The 24,689-nt window shown below is 38.7% G+C and overlaps 1 protein-coding gene across 6 annotated transcripts in view; it reads left to right on the forward strand.

Moving 5' to 3' along the window:
* The first annotated feature begins 253 nt into the window (after nt 1-253).
* TJP1 (tight junction protein 1) overlaps nt 254-24,689 on the forward strand; it is a 289,379-nt gene continuing 264,943 nt past the window's right edge. For all 6 annotated transcript variants that reach the window (XM_020963527.2, XM_020963534.2, XM_020963543.2 and 3 more), the window contains exons 1-2: nt 254-435; nt 17,051-17,183. In XM_020963527.2, coding sequence (XP_020819186.1) covers nt 269-435; nt 17,051-17,183 — 300 coding nt within the window. In that variant the 5' untranslated portion in view covers nt 254-268. The remainder of the gene's footprint in view (nt 436-17,050; nt 17,184-24,689) is intronic.

The raw sequence follows: 24,689 nt of genomic DNA on the forward strand, positions 1-24,689 counted from the left end.
CATCCCCGACGCTATTCTGGGCGCTAATGAGATTATCCTGGAGTGGACTGGCGGGCGGCGACCCCAGGCCCCCAGCCGCCGAGCCGGGGGGGGGGGGGGGGGGCCCGGCCGGCCGGCAGAGCACGGCCGAGAGGGCGGTTCTGCGGGGCGGGGCGGGGCCGGGCGGCGGGAGCGCCACGCACAGCGGCGGCGGCGGCATCTGGAGCTGTGACTGTAGCGGCGACGGCGACGGCGGCGGCGGCTCGGCCGATGGGACGCAGCTGAGTCTATGCGGCGGTTGGAGCGGCTGTGTCTGCGGCGGCGGCGGTGGGGACCGGCCCGGGAGCGGGGCGGGGACAAGATGAAATATCAGAAATACCTGACGGTGCTGCAGATGGCGATCGGGGTCACCCCGTCCAACCGGGGCAGCCTCCTGCCCCTCAAGAGGAAGCTCTGGTGAGGGGCGAGCGGCCGGGCGGGCGGAGCGCGCGGGCGGGGCGGTTGGCGCGGGGCGCGGGGCGCGGGCGGCTGCCGGGGCCGGGGGGCCCGGACCTCTCCATGCTCCTCTCCGGCTCCCTCAGGCCGGCCGCTCCGACCTTTCCTTTCTCTGGAAGCCGGGGGCCACGCTGGGGCCGGCGGGCGGGAAGGCAAGGGGACCAGGGAGGCGGCGACAGGGATGCTGAGCGCGGTGGTGCCCATCTTGTTGGAAGATGCCTCTGTGTGTGTGTGTGTGTGTGTGTGTGGTGTGTGTGGTGTGTGGGTGTGGGTGTGTATTGTGAGAGGATTGTTTTTAAAATGGTAAATGCCGCATTTTTTAAAAAATGGGTGAAAAAACAGAAAGTTCCTGCCTGATTTTGTGTTTGTCATTTTCTGCTGAACGGCCCCAGGAGAAAGAACGAGGATGCCGCTTGGACGGCTGCATGAAAGGAACTGTCTGTCCATCCATCTATCTGTCCATCCATCCATCCATCCATCCATCCATCCATCCATCCAACCAACCAACCAACCAACCAACCATACAACCATCCATCCATCAATCCACTCGTTCAGCCTCCCGCCCAAGTGAAGGAAAAAGCAGTGAGGCTTCTTCTTTCTGTACCTTAAAATGCAATGGGTGGGGGGGAGTGGAGGGGAGTTGCAGAAGGAGAGGGAAGAAACGAATTAAAAAAACAAAACCCTACACCAACCATTTCTGATCCTTCCGTGATTTGTAACTGTGCTTCATTTGGTGGAAATGTTTCATTAGGTCATTTTATTATTAGAAAGTGGCATTTACAGTGAAGAGGTACTGGATTCGACATCGCAGTCTGATTGTAGGTTTCTCTGATCTTGTTCCACATTTATATCTTCTGATCTCAGTTTCAATGAGTTCTAAGAACATTCATGCAGCTTGCTTGACAGCTGCAGTAGGGAACACAACAAATGGAGATTAGTTAACATGTTCTTCCCTAAATTGGTTTATTTCTGGATGAGTAGAAAAAGAGAAATTACCAATATGTTCCTATAAATGTATTATCATTATAATCTATAATCAAGAATTTTATAAGTAGTTTTCCCAGTTATACTGATTTGTAAACAAACATTGAACATAATAGTTCAATTAAGAAAACAAAAAAAGAAGTATTTTTTTAAATGGCTTTGAAAGTCTAATTCATTAAGATCTGGCTCACATAGTTGAGCTTATATTGGAGATGCTTTAAAAAAAATTGCTGTTAAACTTATATACTATGGAAGCCTAGAAGTGTTCTAAGCATTTTAATAAGTTAAGAATTAGAGGATAGCTCTGCCATGTGAGTGGTTAAGTTTACAGAGAAAGTGTTTATACGCAAAGGATAGATTCAAGCAAGAGATAGAAACAACAGAGCCCATTAAATGTCTGTCACAGGTAATCTTTGTAACAAGTTGATTTTGATTTAGAATTATAAATTACTACTTTATGGAGTAATTGAATCTTAAAAAAATGTTTGCAAAAAAAAAGAGAAGTGGCTTCTAGGAATTTGAGGAAAGCTATTTCCAGGAAGTGAGACAATGCAAGAGTGTACTAAGAAATTACGGATTCTGGGGAGCCACAACATAGGTATTTTATAGAGGAGAGTAAAGAATTACTTAGTGACTTTTGAAGGTGATGATAAAAAGTTTAAACAGTTAGAAGGCAATTGAGTTAGTGGGAAAACTTAAACCTTGTATGATTGATATAGAAAACTTATACTACCAGCATTATTTTGAACTAAAAAAAAAGTTGGAAAAATTGGAATAGTTGTATTAAGAGACATCCATACAGAAGAATCTTAGCAATGAGATGAGCAAAAAAGAGAACGACTATTGTAAAAAGTAAGAAGTAGCAACATTTTAAAAAAAATGATTTGAATGGATGAATGAAAAGCATTCATTGTATTATGTACTATTTGAAGCATCGGAGATACAAATACAGAAAGCAAGGTAGTTCCAGCTCTCAATAACTTAAGGGGAGACAATACATATTATGAAGTGATCACTAGGAAAGGGTGTTTTGGTTTGGAAAGTTTCTGGGATAGTAAGTGTAACTATAAGGGAGTCAATTGACTAGTCATTTGCAGCAACAATGATAGTATTGATGACTGTTCCCAGTGCAAGAGATAGAAAGTGAGGGGGCTGGATGTGGGGTTAAAATGCAAGCAGAGCATCATGGCAGTTGGCAGATGACCAGTTGGATAGAATATGAAGCATAGTCTGAGATCTGGGGCCAGTTAGATGTAATGGGTCATGTGGATTTATACTGATTGGCTCACCAGTCAGCACTGCCTAAAGGTGGTGATTCCAAAGCTGAATGAATTAAGTCACCAAAAAGGCAAAGTCTTCGGAGCCAAAGATGAGTGTAACCAGAAAGTGGCAAGGTTAAGCTATGTGAGCACTGTCCCTCTCACCTTAAAAAGTGGGAAGGGCACATTCTTACCAAGCTTTCTCTTCCCACTGGGCAACACTACTAGGATGACTTTCCTTGATTCACACTCCTTACACTTTCAAGACTGGCCTTCCCCCTAGTTCAACAGTGACTCCTTAACTAAGGGGTGCATTGTCCCAGTTCATTTGAAATGTCTGTCTGCTATTTAGGAGCTTATGAAAATTATTAATGAAATTATAACCATAAGAAATACAATGTGGCACAGATAAAGAGCCAGCACTGAAATCAAAAGGACCTGGTTTCCAGTCCTGTTTTGATGCATACTTGGCTGTGTGACCCTGTGTAACTTAAACTCTCAATGCTCTAGGTAACTTTGTAGGAAGAATATCAGTTTCAGAGGAGGTACTGACCTACATTGGTGGAGAGAGTTTCCTGACCTGGGAGTTCTTTATACCAAGTCCCTGTTTCTATCTCTAAAAGTAAAAGTTTCTCCTGAGTATAGCTCAGAATTCCCCAAAAAGGAAATATAGCATTGTAGACAGAGGTTAAATTCTCTGACCCAGTTTTATTCTGTGTATACCAAGCTACTCACAGGCATCTTCCAATGTCCTTCTTTCCTGAATTCAACTAATTTGCAGATGTGTATCACAAAGCAATTGTGATAAATAATTTTTATATGAAATAAAATCAGAAAATAGAAACAGTTAAAAAAAAAAGAAACAGAGAAAGCCATATGGAAAGCACATGATAGATTAGAGTAGGGGGCAGTGCAAGGGAAATTGTTGGAGAAGTTAAGCTTTTTCAATTTTTCAAAGCGTAGCTCTAGTCAACAGTCTGTTGTCTGGGAATCCACATCCTAACTCTGTCTTTATCTCCTTTGACCACCATTGCAGTTGCCTCTCTCCTATGCCACATCTGTGCTCTTTTTCAGATGATGCTGCACCCCTAGCTAGGAGCTAGTACCTCTGTTCAAAACTAAAAAACTCTTAACTCCTTTCCAGTAATTCCTCCTTCCCCCAACCCCTCCCTTGAACCACAGAACTAAAATTCATGTTAGGGCAGAAAGAAAATGACACTATCTGTCCAGGACTATCATTCCCAGAGCTCACAGTCATGTTTAATAACTTTTTCAGTCTCTTCCAGGCAAGGAGAAGGGCAACCTGACCCATCAAGCACTTCTCTCTTGTTTGTGGTGCACACCAAAAGAATACAGCTTGACTAGAAGAGATTGATACTCAGGTGGCATCTAGGGTCATTTCCCCTTGGTAGAGATCAGTGCTAGGTGGTATCTAGGGTTACAAGAGTTACATTGGATAACACGTATTAGAAATCATAGGGTTTAGTGTTATAACGATCCTTAAAGATCTAGAAAATCTCCTTCATTTTACAGAAAGGGAAACTGAGGCCCAGAGAAAGGATAACAAGCAAAGCATTTTAACCTAGGTTCTCAATTCTTAAGTCCTGTGCTTGGTCCATTTCACTAGAATTTTCTAAACTGTAGGGTGTGCTTCTTTGGCAGAGAGCAAAAAAGCAGTGACCAAAGTTATTTTATATTTTCTATGCAATTCTTGTAAATTCAGCTCTTTTTTTTCAGCAAAAAAGTGCAAATCAGATTGACTAGGCAAGACTAACATAACATTTTCTCTAAATGGCAATGAATATAGAGTAGCGATCATTTAACAAGTTTTGTACAGATGAGGTAAAATTTGTATCAGTGCATGTCAAATCTCCATGCAGATACAGTCTCCCACTCTTATTATTCACTCGTCAGCATGGGCTAGTGAAACAGATGAGTTATTTTGTCATGCTGATTGTTGCTGAAATGCATGAACTCAAAATTAAACAATCTTTGCATGGTTGTTTAAAGTGTCATAATATTTTATTTCTCAATGTCATTTTGCTAAGTGCAACATACAAAACTGATTTCCTTAAAACCCCTCAAACTTTAAAAAAAAATCTAACTTAAGAATAGTTATAGATAACAATTTGTTGAATTTTTCAAGACTCAAACTTATATTTAATTAACTTAAATTTCTACTCCCTTTATTTACAATATTATTTATTTCAAAAAGTAAAATAGTATTCCTTCTTGGTAGATGAATGCACAGCTGGTCTGAAGAAAAAATTTACTGAGCAGCAGAAACAAGTATAAACAACAGTAAGGGCAGTTTAGTGGAATTACAGAAACCAAAAGTAAAAAAGTCCAAATCTAGAAAAAAAATTCTATTTTTATTGTTGATATTCAAAAATGTTGCTTTTGATGGAGAGAAAAGATAATGTTTGTCTGAATGTGTTACCTGAAAATGACATGAAATCTAATTTAAATATCTTGAAAATATGTGTGAAGAAATATTAGCAAGCAATAATTTTTCTGGAGAAAGATGCTTTTAAAAAGCAAAAACAATTTTTGAAACTATGGCTATGACATCAGAAGAATTACTTGCATCAGGTAAGGTTGTTTTGGGAATTGCTAAATGGAAAAAGTACCATTTGATAGGAAAGCTGGTATCACTTACATTTATCTATATGGTCAAATCAATGCTTGGAGAATCATGCAAAGTAACTTTGAAGAGTTTCAGTTGTAGATGGTACAAAGGAAAGGAGAACTGCTTATAAATATGAAGATCTTTGCTATGAATTATTTGAGGAACTAAAATATTTCTGGTTTGCATTGCAAATACATAAAGCAACATATGTCGTTAAAGATGCTCATTTGATTACATATGCATTTTTTGAAACGTGTAGAGGATGTTTATTATTTTGCAAACCTGTTGACGACAATGCCACATCAAGAGAATTTATTTTATATAATGGATGGATTTTTTAAATTAAACTGATATAATGTAGTATTAGAGTCTGCACTCATGAAGCCCAATTTGTCAGAATGAAATGAAAGTCTACCAGCACTAGCCAAAAATTGTCCCTTCTTTCAGTTCAGACACATTGTATGCTTCACAGACAATCCCTAGTATTGAGAAATATGAGATACTAACTTACACCTTTTCAAGTTGTTACAAGAATAACGAACTTTATAAAAAGCAGTCCTCTAGAATTGTACTACTAGTAGTTCGCCAGCAACTAGAAGTTCATGAACCACTGCAAAAATAACAGATTTTAACTTTGAAACAATTTTCATTTGCTATCTCTTTGTCTTATGGATTAAAAAAATGCACTGCATCAATTGACACAGCTTGATCCTTCAAAGTATTCTAAAATTCCAGCCATTCTAGTGTTAAAGGAAACCTCTTTACAAAGTTGTGTGAAAATATGGAAGCAGAGCATAGGATGCTTATGTGTTATTGCAAAACACACTAGTTTTCTAATGCCAAAGCATTTTTAAAGGATGTTTGGGTTAAAAGAATAAATTACCACTTTTGTTAGTGCCTTTAATAAAGATGAAGCAATTTCATATATAAATATATATATACACACACACACACACACATATGTATGTAAATTATCCTGAAACGTACTTGGTGGATTTCTTAAATGCAGTACTATAATTAAATTAATGCAAGGTCTTCAAATTCAAACTCAGATCCAGAAAGATAAAATAAATATATTTCTAACAAACTTAGATCTGTGGCTATCAAATTTATAAAATAATATTGATATGTTTTTAATACAAAACATACCTACACTGAAAATTAAATAGAAAGCAATAAAGACCTCTTTTTTATTAATCACTTGGCCCATTCACAGAGTCAATTTTCATTTGTTTTTTAAAGTACCTGATGTTTCTAAGTATGAAGTGCATAAAGAACATATTTGCCATGACAAATAAGATACATTTTATTTTGCCTCATCTGAACAAGAATGGTTAATAGACTTATCTTGTGATAGTACATTGAAAGAAGCTTTTGAGCCTAAAAATCTTATTATGCTTTATTTACAGGTAAATAATGAGTTCTGTGGCGTATCAAAAAAGCAATGCAAATTGTACACCATTTATGTGGAATAGGGTTTTCTGCTATAGCTATTATACAAACAAAATATCTTGATTAGTGGTTAAAAAAAAGTACAAGTGGCAACATCAGTGTCACTACCATTTGAGAAACTTTGCATCCCAATAGAAGCCCATTCATCATATTACTAATGTTATCTTGCTAAAAATACTAAGATTATGAAGGATTTTATTCTGTATGGTTATTTTTTTCTACTGAATGTTTTGTTATTAAAAATTATAATAAATTCTTAATTTTGTTTGAATAAAATGTGAGGTAAGAAAATTATTTGCATAAATTGTTTTATGAAAAGGGGAGCATGAAAATTTATTTGTAGAAATGGCTTACACATAATAAAATTAAGTCCCAGAGAAGGGAAATGACTTGCTCAATGCCATATAACCAATTGAAAAGGCAAAACTAGAATTTAAGTCTCCTGACTCTCAGTCTAGTCTTTCTGTAGCACCCCAGTGATCGTTTTTTGTTGTTGTTGTGTTCAGTTTGAATATGTTGCATGTATTTGAAACTAGAAATAATTTTAAAAATTGTTATTACATATTAGATGTTGTGGGGCTGGAAAGGTGTCTGAGCATTTTATTTTTGACATCTTTAAGTCCGCCATCTTTAAACAGGCTTTATTACTCCCTTTTGTCATAGAACATTTATTAAATTGTAGAATGTTTGAGGTCAAGGACATTATCTTATAGGCTTTTGTAAACCCCACAACACTTAGAATTGTTCTTTTCATGTACCAGTCATTCGAGCAAATACTAGTTGGTATTAGTGATTTATTTCAAGATTCATTTCAATTAAACAAATGGCTGTGTAGATTGTTGTTAAGCAACAAGGGATACTTGCATCAAAGCTCTTCTTAGACAATGCTTTGGTGATGCCCTAGTCTCGTAAAGATTTGGACAACAATGACAGGTTCTGGAAATTTCCACCGTACTGGAAATCTTTTGAGTATATCCTGGTAACAGACTATGAATCTGCCTAGACACATATGGAGAGATTCATTACTGGTAAGCTAGTCAGGGAAGCACCTGTGGTGCAATAAATAGACTTGGAATTAAACAGGAAGACCCCTGTTTAAATCCTGCCTTTAACATTTACTATTTACATGACCCTTTACCTCTTTAAGTCTAAGTTTCCTAATCTGTGAAATGGGAATAATTATATCTAAAATTAATTTAAAAGTGTTGTATGAATGTTGGCTATTATTTTATCCATTTAGTGTTGAAGTCTTTAGCCATGGAAACCTACTGCAATACAAAGGTTGAAGAATAGTAAAATTCTTCTCCTTAAGTTACAGGTCATGCTGGGTCTGGTGTCAGGAAGACCTGAAATCAGATCTGGCCTCAGGTTTACTAGCTCTGTGACCCTAGACAAGTCACTTAACCTGTCTGCCCCAGTTTCCTCAGCTGTAAAGTAAGGATAATAGGAGCAACTCCCTCCCAAGGTTGTTGTGAGGATTAACGGAGGTGATTTCTGTAAAATTCCTAACACATAGTAAGCATTTAATAAATGCTTAATGAGATAATAACAATAAAGGGCTTAACACAATGCCTAGAATATAATAAGCTCTACATAAATATTAGCTATCATTATCATCATCATCATCATCATCATCATCATCATCATTTCCTTCCTTCCCCAAGGAATTTGCATTCTATGAAACTATTACAATTAGCTCTAAGGCAGGGGATTCTTAACCTTTTTGTATCATGACCCCTTTGGCAGTCTGGTGAAACCCATGGACTTCTTCTCAGAATAATGTTTTTAAATATGTAAAATGAAATACATGGGATTACAAAAGAAGCCAGTTATATTGGAATAGTTATCAAAGTATTTTTTAGAAATAAGTTCATGAGGGGGCAGCTAGGTGGCACAGTGGATAGAGTACCAGCCCTGAAGTCAGGAGGACCTGAGTTCAAATCCGTCCTCAGACCAAACACTTGACACTTACTAGCTGTGTGACCCTGGGCAAATCACTTAACCCCAATTGCCTAAAAAAAAAAAGAAATAAGTTCATGAACCTCAGGTTAAGAACCCCTGTTCCAAAGGCTTATGATTGTAAGGGCTCTTGAGGAATTGTGCTATTTATATGGTCATTCAGACACATACTAAATGTTTTTTACTTGCTGAATGTTATTGTGTTTAAAATCATATTGTTAAAGAAAATCCTCAAGTATTCTTTTTTATTTTGACTTTCACAGCCATCAAAAATTTTCCCAGCAACATCTTGAATTTAGAGATACACACAGACACACATTTTTATATTTTATTTATTTATATATATTTATCTTGACAAACCTACTTCTAAGTACTGACACCATTTTTCCACCATATCTAGCTGCACAAGTTATACCCATAGAGGCCAAGGCATAAAAATATACATATGAAGGGATGACATGATTGCAAAAAAAGTTTTAAAAAATCAAATGCATATGTAACTCATCTTTTATCCCTGCCCACAGGGATGTTGCAATTGAAAGCCTTGGGGACAGTTGAATTACCATCTATTGGCCAGGTGGTTTATTCAGCATTCTCAAAGTTCCATGGTGGTTTTTTTTTTCTCTGTCATTGAGGTAGAATGAGCTTTTGGGAGGAAAAAGGAGAAAGTGCAGCTATGTGAGACCCTTAGAAGGAGGTTAGGAGGTTCTTCAAAAAATAATTCAGAGTAATGACCAAGCATGAGCCAGGAAGACAAGATAATGCCCTACACTGCTGATAAGTACATGAACTAGTAGGATGAGATGATGAACTATGTTGCTGACCAATGTGTAAGCTGAGAGGATGAGACTATGATCTTAACTAAATGACTGATGCACCAGCTAAAAGCACAAGGTCACCCTCTTCCCCAAGCCTTCTCCTTCTCTCTGGGAGGAGGCCTTTCCCTGGTAATAGTCAATCCCCTCACTTCCTGTTCCCATCATCCCTTTTTAGTCTCCTTGAGTTAAAACTAAGGTTGGGAAGCTTAATAATTTTCTCAAGCAGTTTATTATCAGTCCTAAATCATTAAGCCGTGATAAGTCTTTTTAGCCAATTAAAAAATACTGGGGTGTTTTCTGTGTTGTTTAAAACACAGAGTTAAAGACGGAGGAAGAATTTTTTTTTCTTTCAGAAAGGAGAGAGATTTTGCTTAGCAAGATTGGGCTGGAGATACAGTCACACAGAGGCATACACTGAAGCTGAGAGGGGCTGATGTTATATTACATAAACCTTCAGAACCTGAGGGCAAATAGAGAAAGGTAACTCAGATCTGTTCTCTTTCCCATTTTTTTTTGTTAGTGAGACAATTGGGGTTAAGTGACTTGCCCAGGGTCACACAGCTAGGAAGTGTTATGTGTCTGAGGCCAGATTTGAACTCAGGTCCTCCTGAATCCAGGGCCAGTGCTTTATCCACTGTGCCACCTAGCTGCCTCCCATTTTGTGTAAAAAAAACAAGACAGCTCACCAAAAAGCAATACACTTATGGGGGTGGGGAGGAGAGAGCCCTAGCTTCTTCAATCTGAGAGACTTTAAGTGGCAGTGGATCCTCTTTGAGAGCTAGCTCCTGGTAGAAAGGATACGAGCCAAGACACTGTGACTACAATAACCCACCCAGAGGCCTCTGACTGTCCAGGCATGATTCCCATAATCCCATAACAATATAGCAATGCTACCATTACCCAACCTTGCTCACAAGATCCCCCTGCTGGTTAGACATAGCTAGAGATATATGATTTACTAATGTCTAGGTATCATTTTCCTCTGGCACCTAACAATTTTATTATCATATCTACTACTGGCTCACTGTTACTCAGACTGAACAATTACATTTTATTCTTCCTGTTCATGGCCATTAACATTTTATTCTTGTACTAACTTGAAAAGATGAAATATTCCATAGCACTGGTATCCACTTGGTGTAGCATCAGTGAGAAGCCACTTGAGGGAGGCTCATTGTGCACCTGTTGCAGCATTGATTGCACTCTGTTTATTTCAGGGAAGGGAATGGAAAGTGAAAGGTATGGATAGGACCAAGGACTAACTACCAGGTTCCTTCCAACCCTAAACCAAGAAAGCATTCTAACCGGATATATTTTGTTACTTCTTTGAACCTTTCAAAAGGATGCTTCAAGAACCTTTTGTAGGCCCTTCATTAGCACTAATTTAGGTCTCCACCTCAAATTGGGAACCAGTTCCCCATGATGTGTCCTACCTTTTTTTTCTTCTTTGAAAATTTAAGGAGCAGCTAGGTGGCGCAGTGGATACAGCACTGGCCCTGGATTCAGGAGGACCTGAGTTCAAATCTGGCCTCAGACACATAATACTTCCTAGCTGTGTGACCCTGGGCAAGTCACTTAACCCCATTGCCTAGCCAAAAAATTTAAAAAATATAAAAAAATGGGGGCAGCTAGGTGGCACAATGGATAGAGCACTGACCTTGAAGTCAGGAGGTCCTGAGTTCAAATCCAGACTCAGACATATAATACTTCCACGCTGTGTGACTCTGGGCAAGTCACTTAACCCCAATTGTCTCACTAACAAAAAAAAATGGGAAAGAGAACAGATCTGAGTTACCTTTCTGGGCAAGTCACTTAACCCCAATTGCCTAAAAAAATAAAAAGAAAGAAAATTTAAAAGGGGCTTTTTGATTGAGTTGGCTTTTACACTTGCCAAGTTCTGCTTTAATGTTTGTGATGTTTATGTTGTAGAAAATCAATGATTGGGGTAAGGGTGTTGTTTTGGGTGCATCTTGAAGTCAATAGTGGCATCAAGGAATAGCATGGGGCTGAAGTTGGTTCCCTGGTGATCAGGTGGACATTGTCCTGGGCCAAAATCTATTTGTTTCTAGCTGATGTTAAACTTGGAAATATCTTCATGATTGCTTTTTTTTGTTTGTTTCCAAGAGCAATTATTTTTCAATCAGTCTGGTTAGATAAGAATGTTTATACTGGTCCTGATATGTATAGGTTGGACAAGAGGATATTTTTTTTCACACTTTTGAAATTCTTTTTCAAGGTCATTATATTTCCATACTATTTTAATAATGATTCCATATCAGTTAATCTTATCCATAATGTAGACTGTTCATAGCTAGTGTGACACCAGTGGCGTCAAACTCAAATGGAAAAGGAGGCTACTAATCTATATATGAGGATCCCTATGGGCTGCATGTTGACTTAGTTTTAAAATATGTTTTCTATGTTTTATTGTATTTTTATTTATTTTGTTAAATATTGACCAATTATATTTTAATCTGGTTCTGTAGGGGGCCATGTTTGACACCTTTGATATAGACAGTAGTAGTTGTATTCAAGGTTTATAAATCAGCTGGGCTAATTAAAACAGTTAAATTTAAGTAAATCCATAAATTATCCTTTAAGTTTTAATTTAATCTTGAAAGTAATTTTTTACTACTTGGTTGCTTGACTGCAATTCAATCACACAGAATATTCATTTCACACCTACTTTGTTTAAGTACTATAAAACACTCTAGAAGTAGAGAAAGACCATTCTCTTACTGTTCTAGAGGTGGTCTGTTACTGTGTGTGTGTGTGTGTGTGTGTGTGTGTGTGTGTGTGTGTGTGTGTGTGTGTGTGTGTGTGTAATTCATGGTTCTCAACCTCTAGGCTCCCACATTCTGGGCTTATACATTTTTCTTCTCACCTTCCCCTCACCTTAAGTTTTTTCTGGGAAATTTTCAAAAGTTTTCATGTCTAGATTTTCACAGATGTAGGCAACAAGATCCCCAATTCCTGTATAAGCTCTCAAGATAATAAATGCATATCAGGTAGGGAACAGCCTATATTTTGCCTGGCAGATAATGCAAAAGACTCAAAGAACCCCATAATCTTTCCTTAAAAAGAAGCTTAACGGGGGGTTACCATCATTATGATGAAATTTCTCCCACCTGCAAGGTTCTAAGCATGTACTCCGAGACTCATATTTTGCTCTGTGCTTCAGACTTTCTGGAGAAGGCGAATATTCTTTGGGGCTACCAGACAGGCATCTACCTTCCCATAGGATTTAGACTGTCTAAATCATTTAATGGGAATAGCAAGGAACAAAGAATAGGCTTTTTGTTCTCCCATCTTCATCCCAGCTTCAAGAGCCCTCTGGGCAGTCCTTTCTCCAAGAGACATACTGCTCAGGAACTCATTTTTCTCTATATAGTGTCAGATTCTTGAATTCTCAACCTTGGGGTTATTCTGGGGACAACCTTCAAGTGTGGCATGGCCCAGGAATTCTCCCTTCTGCTAGAAGGCAAGATTCTGGGATCATATTGCCTGGGAAATGTAGATTTCCTCTTCTCTGCCTAGGAGATTGAGACTGAGGACATCATATGTGAACTCCTCTCTCAGGATTTGTGAGCAAGCACATGTCTGCTTTGGTCATGTGCTTCTCACATTCAAATCCTTCCTTCTTTCATCTTTGTAACTTTGCTCACACCATTCCCCAGGAATGAAATAAACTACCCCCTCCCATTCCCTCCCCCATCTTTATCTGTTGAAGTCTCTCCAAGACCCATGGTGGTCAAAGGCCACCTCTTCAATGAAGCTTTCTCTTTCTTCCTCCTCTCTTCCATACCCTAGAAGATGATCTTTCCTGTCTTGAAATTTCCTGTCATACTTTGCCTGGTTCTACTTTGCCCTAATCACATTTTGCTTTGTATCATACACTGTAACTCAAATTCAAAAATGTTTCACTTTTCTCCCTTACCATTTCCTGGATCTTTTAGGACCAGATAAGAACAGGAAATTTGAAAGGCCAGGAGTGAATTGCCTGGGACTTTTAACATAAAGGTAGTTGCTTAATTAAGATCATTTAATGTCATAATGGGTTTGGATATTTAAAAAAAAAAAGTAGTCCCTATACCTTCTAGAAAACACCAGAAGTTTCCAGAAGAGGACGCATAGGAAGCATGACAGGAAAGGTCACACCTGACACAGAACATGGGTGTGAACTTAAATCAGTAATTCTCCACATGGATGGTTGGTATGATTCTTTGGGAGCAGCACTGGGTGATATTGGTAATACAAGAAAGACTTTTCAGTGACCATTGTGCTGAATCACTGGAAGCAGAGAAAACTTTTGGCTTACAATAGGCCAAGGGGAAAATGCTGTGGGTGTAGGAGGAGGAGAAAAAAACTCACACTGTCTGTGTCCTAATCAGCATCCAGTGCAATGGATGCTCAAAGCCAAAGGTTCAAACAAACAATCCATTTGTTACAAATATATTCAGAGCCTCTCCCCACCCTCAACCAGTAAAAACAGTTCCCCAGGAGGTTAAAAACTCAGAAGGACAAAACAGTTGGTAAAGAAGTACCCCCCTTGGATCTCAGGAACTCCTCACCAAAGTCCTTAGAAACTGCTTTTATTTTCTTCTTAATGGAAGGAGGACCTTCCACTGGGTACAGGTTGATCTAATTCAGAATTAAGACTTCTTTACTCGCAACACTCCTGGCTGGTATTGTGGATGTGTGAGTTGTCAAGCCTTGCCGTTTCTATCCTGGTCTCCAGGAGCTATACACAATGTTGTAAATGAATTTACTTTCCTCTCTTGTGATTGTGATATGAGAAGAGGATAAAATGATTGGAAATAGTTTTCTGCCAGAGCCTCTGTATATGATACGTGCACTGTGTGCTAGGTGGCGCTGTGGGTAAAACACTGAGCCTGGAGTCAGAAAGGCCTGAGTTCAAATCCAAACTCAGAAACTTACTAGCTGTGTGACCCCGGGCAAGTCAATTAACCTTTGCCTGCCTCAGTTTCCTTGACTGAAATAGTCCCAACCTTCCAGGGTTGATATAAGGATAAATGAGATATTCATAAAGTGGTTAATAAAGTATCTAGCGTGTAGTTATTACTTGAAAAAAAATCCTCTCCCTTTTCTTTTGAAAGCCTTGAGTCATATCATAGGAGAGTTGGGGAAGGGAATTATGGGAAGTTGAAATTTTCAGACCTTTTCAGGAATTAGCGGCTTAGCTACTTGCAAGCTTTAATGTTATATCTTTTACTTTCAATTCCATTTAGTAAATATACTCTAATCTGTAATGTGAACATGCAGTCCTCTTCAAGTTACAAAAAGGTAGGAATGAATGGGATGTCCCAGTGAAGACTTCTCAGTGTAATTAAGGTTTGGAATAAGACTATCCTAAATCTGGTAATAAGTTCAGGAGGTTAAATATAGGGTTAAATATAGATTTCTGTAAGTTCTTTTTTTTTAGTGCCATATATCAGCAGTTAAAATTTGTTTAGTTGTTAAGCCTTAGCCTACCTTTTAATCTTATTCAGATGTGCCTTCGCCCCTCGTCCTAAAAGAATCTGGCTCCCTTTTGTCTACAGGCCCCAGAAAACCCTTAAACTTTCAGGTTCCTTATCTACTCCCCTTATCTCCTTTTGAAAGGACTTTACTCCAGTTCCCTCCATTATCTATTCCCATTGTCTGTTCAATCTCTCAGACCTCCCAATACATTTGTAAACTATCTTTCTGTCATGGTGGCCTGGCTCCACAGTACAAAGTCTAGCTTGACTGCACATTTTTAATTGCTTCTTTGACATTATCTTAGCAAACTAAGAAATATAGAGATGTATACTATTTCCTTTGTTCTATGGTAGAGTCTCGAGTTTGAGATTGTGAGCCGAGTAACTGAGTAATGGACAGCTGGTGGGAGGGGATTTGCCCGTTAGGGCTATCTAATCTGGTTCTTTTGTTTTTGTTTCTGTCTCTGTCTCTCCTCATCAGAGTATACTGGCGGAGGGACACCCAAATCTCGAGATTTGAAATAATAATAATAAATTAACTTTCTGTTTCTTCTTGGATGCCTCTGTGTTTTTAATTTGAGTGGCATCCCACACAGGAAGGAGATAAGAACCATAATGGGAATGATGGCACAAGCCATTTTGATAAATTATGACATTAGAAATTTTCATTACTTAGAGCTTGGGCTGATTTATAAGGCACTAAAAAAGGGCTGTGGACCATGGGAAATCAGGCTAGGCCCTTCCTACATACACAGATATCTGGCAGGCACCTGTTAAAGGGGAAGGCTCTGGAGCAGCATCACTTAAGAATGCTGGGGCAAAGGGGTAAGGGATAAGGCAAAGATTGCGCCCTGAATAGCTGTTCTAACCCTTTTCCTGGGAGTCTTTTGGTCATGGCTCACTCACCTGCCTTAGTGTTGATGAATGGACTGTGCTTAGCACAGTTACCTAGCACATAGTAAATGCTTAATAAATGTTGGTTGATTGACACTGACTGAATGATTGACTGAAAGAATGAATGACTTAATGAATGAAATAAAGAAAATGCATTTATTAAGTCCTCACTATGTGCTAAGCACTGGAGCTACAAATAGAAAAGGAAGGCAATTCCTGAACTCAAGGAGCTCACCTTATAAGTAAGAAGGATGGAGAAAATCCATGAAGGAAGTTTCAACTGTAAGTCAGATTGAAAGATCCTGTGGTACTTAGAATTCTAGAGCGAAATAGATGATTATATATCTCCTATGATATCATTTTGATTAGAAAACCATAGCGGTTTCTCTTCTTTTTGCTTCCTTTTTTTTCCTATTCTCTCTTTTTTCCTCCATCTCCCCATCTCACCCAAGCAAGATGTTCGGGGACTACTTACAAGCCCAATTCCACAACCTCTGGATACTTTGTCACGGGTACTTTGATTTACTGCATTTTCCAATCTGGTGGCTAGCCCCTCTGTGGGCAATCTGGTGGTTCCCTCACACACACTCCTGGGGGCTCCATGTCGATGCCAAACTTCTGGGAGTATTGCTATTCTCAGGGTTCTTGGACTCAGCAACTGGGTCTAAGAGTAGGAGGTGGTCGAAGTTGTTTGATATTGTTGGCGCATGCTGCCTTCTATCCCTCCCCATTGAATGGTAGCTGTAAGTAGGCATGTTTTGGTAAAAAAGAGAAAATCCACATATCTTCCACGTATATGCCAAATCCCCTTCACCATTAGACTATAAGCTCCTTGAGAGCAGTGACTGTGACCGTGCCCTGCACATAGTAGACATTGAATAAATGTCTGTTGGATTTAATGTTTGGTGAATTATCTAGAAATCTTTGAAAACTAACTCTAAGATAAAATATTGTATTAAAAGAAACACCACTGATGACTTCAACTGTTATGATAAAAAAAAAGGTACAATGACATTTCTTAGGTGTTCTTGGGAGAACAGGGAAATATTATATACATAATAAAAATTATTGAAACGTACATTTGCCTTTATGTTTTTGCAGGGTAACTCCATCCTCTGAAAATCCTAATGGTGCTACTTCTAGTGTTAGCCAAGGAAAGCCTTCTTTAAGACGAATTAAAGGAAGGATACACAGAAGCAAAAGCCTTGATAGCATTGATTTCTGTGAATTTACTGTAAGTAGAGTTTTTTCGATACATTTATTCTCATTTTTAAAGACTTTGAAGATCACTTTTGTCTAGTCTATGCTTATTCAATTTTCCATTTCTATAAAAATTTATGGTAATATATAGTGTAACATAGAATGCTTTTTCAGCAAGATCTGTCTTTTAGTTAACACATCAACAGTACTATTGTAATTTATATTATTCATAATGATTATGAAGGCACATAAAGATCCAGAAGAAATACATGATTTGTGTCTAACACAGTTTTAATGTTATCAACAATATGTTATATTATGCTTGGAAAATTGCTGATCCAAGGGCAGCTAGGTGGCGCAGTGGATAGAGCACCGGCCCTGAAGTCAGGAGTACCTGAGTTCAAATCCGGCCTCAGACCAAACACTTGACACACTTACTAGCTGTGTGACCGTGGGCAAGTCACTTAACCCCAATTGCCTAAAAAAAAAATTGCTGATCCATGTATGGTACATAGTAACCCTCTCTTAACCCAAATATTTGATTAAGTACCCTATTCCCAGACCATGCTGGATAATAGTTACTATAATTTCTATCGTATCGGTTATGTTTGAATAAGAAGTGATGAATATTGAAGGTCATACTTTTTCTAGAAAACTGAATTTTTAAAAGTTAGAAGTATTGGTTTTTAATTTTATTTGGTCAATGAATGCATATTGAACCTGAAATAATTAGAAAGAATGGTGTAAATTACTCCTTCTTTAAAGGCATATTAATTCTTTTAGGCCTTGAGGATATTTAGTGTACTAGAAAATGCCTTTATTTGTTCAGCAGGCCTTAGAGTTCTGAGACATCCTATATCCATAAAGAAAATATAGACACTATACGACTTACAAATGGGTTGTTTTCCAGAAATGGGTTTGTCACTCAGTTGTTTAGAAGTTAGAATGCATTTGCCTTAAAAATCAAATGTTATGGCTAATATGGAAATATGTTTTGCATGACTTCACATGTATAATTGATATCAAATTGCTTGCCTTCTCAAGTAAGGGAAAGGATTGGGAGGGAGGGAGAGAATTTGGAACTCAAAATTTTTAAAAAATGAATGTTAAAAATTATTTTAAATGTAACTGAGAAATAATTTAATAAAATAAATAAAAATATATTAGAAAAATAAGAAAACAAATATTATACGTCATGGTTAGGTCCTCAGGCTAGCCCACAAAAACATTATTTAACTTGTATGGTAATGGTATAGTACTCTATCCCCAACCACAATGTTTCTATTGAAAATGTTATAATATGAAGGGAGACAACATTTAAAGACTTCAGGACCTTGATCAATGCATTGATCAGTCATGACTTTGGAGATCCAAAGGTGATGTCCACTTATTGTCTACCACCTCTTAACAAAGAGGCAATGGGCAATAAATATGTAATGAAGTATATGCTTTTAGACATGGCCAATAGGTTGGTTTGTCTTGTTTGACTCTACTTATTTGTTATCAAGGAGTGTTTTCTTGGAGGGTGGAGTGGAGAAGGAATCAGTGGGAAGACATAGAGATGTAAAGAAAGAAGATCAATAAAACATTTAAAAAATAAAAACATCTGAGTTCCAACTTGGGGATACTAGGCATACATATTTCCTCACTGAAGTGAGGACATCCCTTCTCCATTCCTACCAACCTATGGGTGGAAAAAGGTAATTCCCCAGCTCTAAGTCATTGGATCTGTGGTTTGAGGAAGGGGTTCAAGCAGGGTGAGGACTGACCTTAGGAGCTAGTAAAGTATATGGATGATCTTCTGTAGTGAAGAAAGTAGTTGGAACAGGGAGAGGATTACAGGTCAAGAGAGTTCTGGGGCTTAAGGAGTTGTAGGAACCAGACCCTGAAACCAATATAATATCCCTGGGGTGCTTCTTAATCCTGAGTACCACCTTGAACATCCCATTTATTTTATTTCATCAGTCACAGGGATTGGACCTGCATGCTTCCCTTATATTGCCACCACATATTGCCTCTGACCAGGCTTCCCTTCCGTTCTGGATCATTGGGCCAGGAGTGGATCAGAATGAAGATTCCTAACTCTTCTTCTACGCTTATCCCTAATGCAAGCACATAATCCATTTGAAGTTGTCAGTGTTTATAGTAGAAAACAGAAACAAAAGTCTCTGTCCTATGTGTCCCTCTTCTCTTTTTTTGTTTAACCCTTTTACAAGATGAGAACAATGGATTTTTCATGTAGAACATAACAAAACTGAAACAACGTTAATCTACCTTTTATCAAATCACTCAGACCCAGGTTCTCTTGGCTGTGTTGTCACTGGTATAGAAGCCGCACGGTATCACAGATAGTGTTCTTGGCTTGGAGTCAGGAAGGCAAGGGTTCAGATCTCTTCTTTGACATACTAGTTGTGTGACCATGTGCAGGACATCTAACCTCAAGAAATTTCCTAGGACTTATCTACTAAGCCATAAATGGTTTATGGACTAACAGTACAGGGAGTGCCTACTCTTGACTTTCCTACATTGACAATATCATAGATAGGTATTTGTCACAGGAAGAAGGCCAGAAGTTATTCTTTAGTGGTGGGGTGTGGTATGTGTGTGAACAAATGAGATGGGGCCTGATGATTGTCAACCATTTGCCCTAGTGATAGAGAATAGGAGAAGGCCACGAGAATTTCTTCTTCCCTTTCTCCTTCCTCAACCCTCTTGTCACTACCAGCCCTGCTACCACCAACCCTTCCCTGTTCTGAACCAACTTGAGGTGACATGAAGTATAGGGACAAGGTTAGGGTGAGGGATACATCCTAGGCAGAGAAATTCTGAGCAGTGGCTACTGGAATGGAATGGAAGTTTCTATGGCTACCAGATTATTCAGTTGGAGTGACTGTGCTTAGCCAAGTCTGTCACATGTAAGTTGGTTTCTACCTTTACTATAACTGGGTGGATGAATATCTGGTTTGCTACATCAAGCTCTTCATAAATCTGGGGACCAAAAAATGGGCTTATTTCAGGGAATAAGCATTTATTATATATTCCAGGCACTGTTCTAAGTGCTTTACAAATATTATATCATTTGATCCTCCTGACAGGTAGGGGCTATTATGATTCCTATTTTACAGTTGAGGAAACTGAAGCATACAGAGGTTAAGTAATTTGTCCATGGGTCACATGGCTAAAGTGTCTGAGACTAGATTTGAATTCAGGTCTTGCTGGCTCCAGACTTAGCATCTGTCCACTGCATGACCTAACTCTAATAGAGTCATAGATTGCTCGTTTTGGAAGGGACCTAGTCCAACCCCTTTACTTTATTGACAAGGAAAGTGAGGCCCTGGGAAGTGACCTGCTTCCTAGTCACACAGCTTATGAACCAGAACAAGTCTTCTGACTTCCAATCTGGGGCTCTCGTCGTTACATCATGCCACCTAACTCCTTGAGCTCAGAATGATGATAATAATGGAAGGGAAGTGCTATTTTTTCCCCCGTTTTGTAGGTGGCCTTTCTAATTTTCTTCCTTCGTTAAGAGTTCTGGCAACAAACTTCTTCATCAGAAACTCCATTAACACAGGTAGAAATAATATTGAAGGTATAAGGATGTCCCATAGGTTCATAAATTTAGAGCTAGTAGGGAGTTTAGGAGTCATCTAATCTAACTCCTTTTCACAAAATAGGAAACCAAAGCCCAGAGAGGTTGAATAGTTTGCCCCAGGTCTCTCAGGTAGTAAGTGGTGGAACTGGGGATTCAAACTCAGGTCCACTAACTTCCAAACCAGTGTTCTTTTTACTGCTCCCTCAAACGTATTCAAGGATGTCAATGATAGTTAATTATAATTTATATAACATTTTAAGGTTTGCAGACCACTTTATGTATGTTATCTACTTTGATCCTTACACCAACACTGTGGAGTAGGAGCTATTATTATCTTAATGTTACAAATAAGAAAACTGAGGCTGAGTGGTTAAGTGATTTGCTCAGGATCACACAGCTAATAAGTGCTTGAGTGAGAATTCAAACTCAGGCCTTTTTGATTCCAAGTCTACTACTCTGGCTACTCCACCACCTACCTGTCACAGAAATGAAGGTGCAAAATGGGATTCATAATATTATTAAATAATCAATAGGAAACATAAAATATGATCTATGCATTGAAGGGACTTCATAGGAATTGGTGTCAAACTCAAATAGAAACAGATCCTGGCATATTGACTTAGAGAACCTCAAATTAACATTATCTGTGTTGTATTATATTTTTATTTATTTTGTTCAACATTTCCCAATTACAGTTTAATCTGGCAAGCAGTTTGACAGTTCCGTCTTAGGGACAGAGGGAAAAGGCAAATTGAGTTGGTGACAGGAGTTGGGGGTGGAGGTCTAACCTATTTAACATGGCTCCAACCAAATATATTACCTTTGGTGTCAGAAAACTGAAGTTCAAATTCTTCTACTGATGTTTGCTGTGTGATGTTGGGCAAGTCACTCTACCTCCCAGCAGCCTCCATTTCTTCCTCTGTAAAATGAGGGGATAGCTTAGAGGGTGCCTGAAGTCCTTTTCATCCTAGGCCTCTGATCTTCTTCTTAAGCCATGAAGGAAGAGAGGAATGCAACAAGTGAGTTCCTTGAGGCCAGGGACTGACTATCTTTGGTCTTTCTTTGTAGACACTGGTATGCTTGTAAATGTTTAGCTACCAGCTTTTCAGAAAAGAAAAATGTACCCCAATGCACTTTTAAGTTTATGTTTAATCTGATCACATAAAAATTTAACAATTGGCCCTCCGAGCTATTTGAGTTAGCTCCACCATACCTCTGTTTATATCCCTGTCACTTTGCACAAAACTTGGCACAGTCAGCACTTAATAAATGTTTATTGACTGACTGTAATACTTTCTAGAGGTTAAGTATAGCAAAGGACACAAGCTCCTTGCCTAGTAGTTTCCAACTCTAGGCCTTCAGAAGACACAATGCCAGTATTCCCCTCACTCCTCTTCCTGGGGAAGGAATGTCATGGAGGAAGAGTCAGTACTTTTAAATAATCTTCTACTCCTCCTTCTCCACATCCTACTTTCAGGTACCCTAAAAGAGCTAAATTTTGTCAGAGCTGGCCAAGGAAAGCTTGTATGACTTCTGTGCCCCCAGATAAAGGTTCTCCATGTGTTTAAACTGGCACCTGACTTTCTTGTAAGACATATTGAAGCCTTTCATTCCATGTTTAAAGCTAATGGGCTTAAAAATGCAAGTGGAGATTGTTAACATAAAACCAATGCTAAATAACAACAAAATTTAATCTGTCAATCAATAAGTAAAAGAATCAAGCTGGATAGAAAGAACACTGGTCTTGGATTCAGAAGATTTGGTTTCAAATCCTAGTTCTGTTCATTATTACCCATGTGACTCTGGTTTAGTTATTTAAGCTCTTAAGGACTCTTTCAGATCTTGATATTATGACCTTTCCCCTCCACACATCCTTTGTCCTCTGGATGAATGCATGGTAGCATCTTTTTGTTTTGTTTTTGGCAAGGCAATCGGGGTTAAGTAACTTACCCAGGGTCAAACAGCTAGTAAGAGTGAAGTATCTGAGGCAGAATTTGAACTCAAGTCCTCCTGACTCCAGGGCCGGTGCTCTATCCATTGTACTACCTAACTGCCCATGGTAGTAGCATCTTACTGGCTTTTCCCTGAGCTGTGTGATCATAGCCAACCTACTTAATTTCTCTGAGTTTCAGTTTCCTTATCTGTGAAGTAGGGATCCCTGTAATACCGACTTCCCAAGCAAATTAAGACCACTCATTGCAGGGAAGATTCTTTAGAGTTTCTATATTTGGCAGCCTAGGCCTCTCCAAATGAGTGATTATGTGGAAACTAGAGGTGAAGAGAGGTAGGGAGAGAGAAGGAAAATGCCTCATGCACAAGGCTTTCATCTCTAAACAAGATTTGTTAAAAGATAGTCTGTACAGCCTAATGAGGCTTTGGGAGGACTGGACATGGTGAATGAAATGTGGCAGTACTCCAAAAGCCAAGTCGAAATTGGGGTAGTACTGTATCAACTCCAAAGATTCCTTCCCAGCTTTCCCTTTTTGCATAGGAAAAATGCCATCTCTGACTCAGTTGAGATGCTCCATAATTTGGAGGGGATTCCAGAATGGTGCTTGGTAGGGAGCAAGGTATTATATTCTAACTGCTTCTAGATCTTTCCTTTGGGATCTTTGAATGGATTAGTTGGTGAGGTGAATAAAAGTTTGATATTGGAATGTTATGTGATTTATACAACTTTAACTAATGGGAAGGTGTTATTTATGATGCCAAGTACTTCATTTGAACTCAGACGAGTATTTATCTCTGAGGTTATTATAGTCAAAGGAGAACTGTTGGGCTCATTTTAGGGGTGAAAGCAAAAACATGTGAAACAATCAGCACTTACAGTCTAATAGTCAATTGTTATGAGCATGGTTCTCCCCAGGAAGTTCCCCAATGGCAGGAGAATGGCCTTGGGAAGTTCTCCTAAAGCAAGGGACAAAGGCCTTGTGGAGGATCTGATGGTTCTCTTCCTTGGGAATCTAAGTATGAATGTTAACTCAGATTCTCTAGGGGAGGGAGAATAAATTTTCAATAAAGATATGACTTATTAGTATAATTATATAAATGTATGTGTGCAGGTATACCTTCTATGGCAAGCAATATTGACCCATTTGTAGAATAAGAAAGAATAGCATTTGCACTGACAAAATTCTAAGAAACAAGCATATCTATACATATAACAAGAAGGGTCATAGAAACCTTTACATACCAGACATTAACAAATGAATCCTAGCAATCACAATTTATTTGATCCTACAGGTTGTTCTAGTGCTCTGGTGTGTCTGTGATTTCAGTGATATAGGAATTTACTCCATCAATACAGATTGCAACCTATCCACCTATCCATGCTTGCCTATCCTATGTCCTATATCTTGTCCATGTCCTCCTAGAAATCTATCACAGGAGGTCCACCCAACATGGTAAGGGCCTTCCTCAACTTCTCTTGACAAAGTGCAAATACCAGTGGAACATGCAGGTTGTTCATCCTGGTTCATGACTGGCACATCTCCCCCACACACTCCTCCGCAAGTAATACATTTCTCCGGGACATACATCAAGCTGCTTCTTCTTCACAATTCCTTGCCTGTAATGTGTTGCAGTCTGTTCATACCCATGAACAGGCACCTCTCCACTGCCCCATGAGTAACTCTCAATTTCATTTCTATGCAGACTGTAGTTTTCCATGACTCAGCCATATATCATAAATAGTAGAATATTGAAGTTTAAAATGGACCTTTACCTTTCCATGTTTTAGGGAGAATCTTGAGATTATTAGAACTGTATAATTTTCCAAAGATGATCTAGCCTCTTAATCCTCATCTTTTCGATTCTTGGCCTAGCTCATTGTCCTCATCTCATCTATAGAGAATGCTCTCTTCCATTTGAGCTCTGTACCAGACATCTTCCATGATAGCAGTGAGCACATATCTTCCTCTCTGTCTCATTTAAAATTAATAATCAGAG

Source organism: Phascolarctos cinereus, unplaced genomic scaffold (assembly GCF_003287225.1).
Source record: "Phascolarctos cinereus isolate Bilbo 61053 unplaced genomic scaffold, phaCin_HiC Scaffold_3;HRSCAF=262, whole genome shotgun sequence".
Taxonomy (NCBI): Eukaryota; Metazoa; Chordata; class Mammalia; order Diprotodontia; family Phascolarctidae; genus Phascolarctos; species Phascolarctos cinereus.